This window comes from Manacus vitellinus, unplaced genomic scaffold (genome assembly GCF_001715985.3).
Source record: "Manacus vitellinus isolate BGI_N305 unplaced genomic scaffold, ASM171598v3 scaffold_31_pilon, whole genome shotgun sequence".
In the NCBI taxonomy this organism is placed as follows: domain Eukaryota; kingdom Metazoa; phylum Chordata; class Aves; order Passeriformes; family Pipridae; genus Manacus; species Manacus vitellinus.
Genome location: NW_021940379.1, coordinates 2,607,731 through 2,609,085, shown reverse-complemented (window position 1 = coordinate 2,609,085; position 1,355 = coordinate 2,607,731). Strand labels below are relative to the sequence as shown.

General features: G+C 61.0%; 1 protein-coding gene across 1 annotated transcript in view; it reads left to right on the top strand.

Moving 5' to 3' along the window:
• The first annotated feature begins 511 nt into the window (after nt 1-511).
• SH2B3 (SH2B adaptor protein 3) overlaps nt 512-1,355 on the top strand; it is a 20,890-nt gene continuing 20,046 nt past the window's right edge. The window contains 1 exon segment of the mRNA XM_029961210.1: nt 512-553. Coding sequence (XP_029817070.1) covers nt 512-553 — 42 coding nt within the window.

Genomic DNA, 1,355 nt, shown 5'->3' with positions numbered 1-1,355 from the left:
CCCATGGCTGCAGCCCCTGGTGGGAAGGTGGCTGGCCGGATCCGGCAGCCCCTCCGTGGCAAGGCCAGCCAGCTGGCTCTGAATGCTCATCCTCCAGGAGCGGGTGGCGGGATTGTGGCACTGGCTCCCGGCGCTGCCCTGGCACCGCTCGGTGCTGCCGGCTCCTCTGGCTGCAAGTAAACAACAAATGCATTTACTGGGACAAATAACCCATTGCTGGATCCAGCCATGGATTCCCATCCTTGCCCTGCCGCCGCAGCAACGCTCAGGTTGGGCAAGCGTTTAAGGAAAGCTCCCGGGGGCGGCTGGGCTGGATCCTGTGCAAGCCCCAGCTCGCCGCCCCACCCGCATCAAAGCCACCTGCGGCTGGTCTGTCCCATCCCGCTCTTCCTCGAGCTCCTGGCCCAGCACCCTGAAACAACTCCAACACCCAAAACAACCCCAGCACCCACGAACAGCCCCAAAATGGGGCAGGCTGGGTGATGTAAGGTTCTTCCAGCATCCGGGGGCGATGGTAGCCCCCCATCCCATCCAGCCCGCTGTGTGTCTGACGGTGGGCTGGATTCTTCCATTCAGAGCAAATTAAAGCAATTAATTGTTGTGACAAGTCCTTCATCTCAGTGCTGATCCGCAGGGTGGACGGAAGCCCCTTGTAGCATCATACAGGGAATAAGGGATATGGATGGAAAACATGCTTTCAAGCCACTGGCTGCTGGATTCTGACACTGTGGAGCACGACAGGCTGGAGCAGGGAGAAACCCACCCATCAACGGGCACTCATATCCCTGTGACATGTCCTGCCAAAACCTGGGGCTGAGCGGAGGATCAGGATGCTGCTGTGGTAACTCAAGCATGGATTTATCCGGGATAGCTGTTTCCATGTGGGACGTGCACCGGGCAGGAGCAGTGAGGTCGGCATTGTGCCAGTACTGGGAGGAGGAAGTGCTGGGAAGTATTTCCCATCATCGGGTTGGAAAAGCACGTTGCTACCGGAGACGGCCTTCGGCTGCTTCCCGCCGCGTGGCACAGGCGAAGCCCGGCTTTTCCCGCACCACAAACCTCTCCCAAAGCTGGTGTGAAGCGAGCTTGAAAACTTGGAAGGCGAATTCCCTGTCCTGGGAATCTCCCACCTGCCTGAGGAACCATCCGCGTGGGCGCCTCGCTTCCCTCTGCGTTTTGTGGGAGCATCCCGCTGAGCGTGCTGGCGGCGTGGGTGGCTGTGGCGGCGATTCCTGGGTGCCGGGAGGAAGCGGGAGCACGGCAGAGGATGCTGAGTCATCGGCAGGCTGGCGGTGCTGATAGACGGGGCCCTGCCGGGGGATTTGGCCGGGCTGTGGTGGGCGCATGCCCGGCAC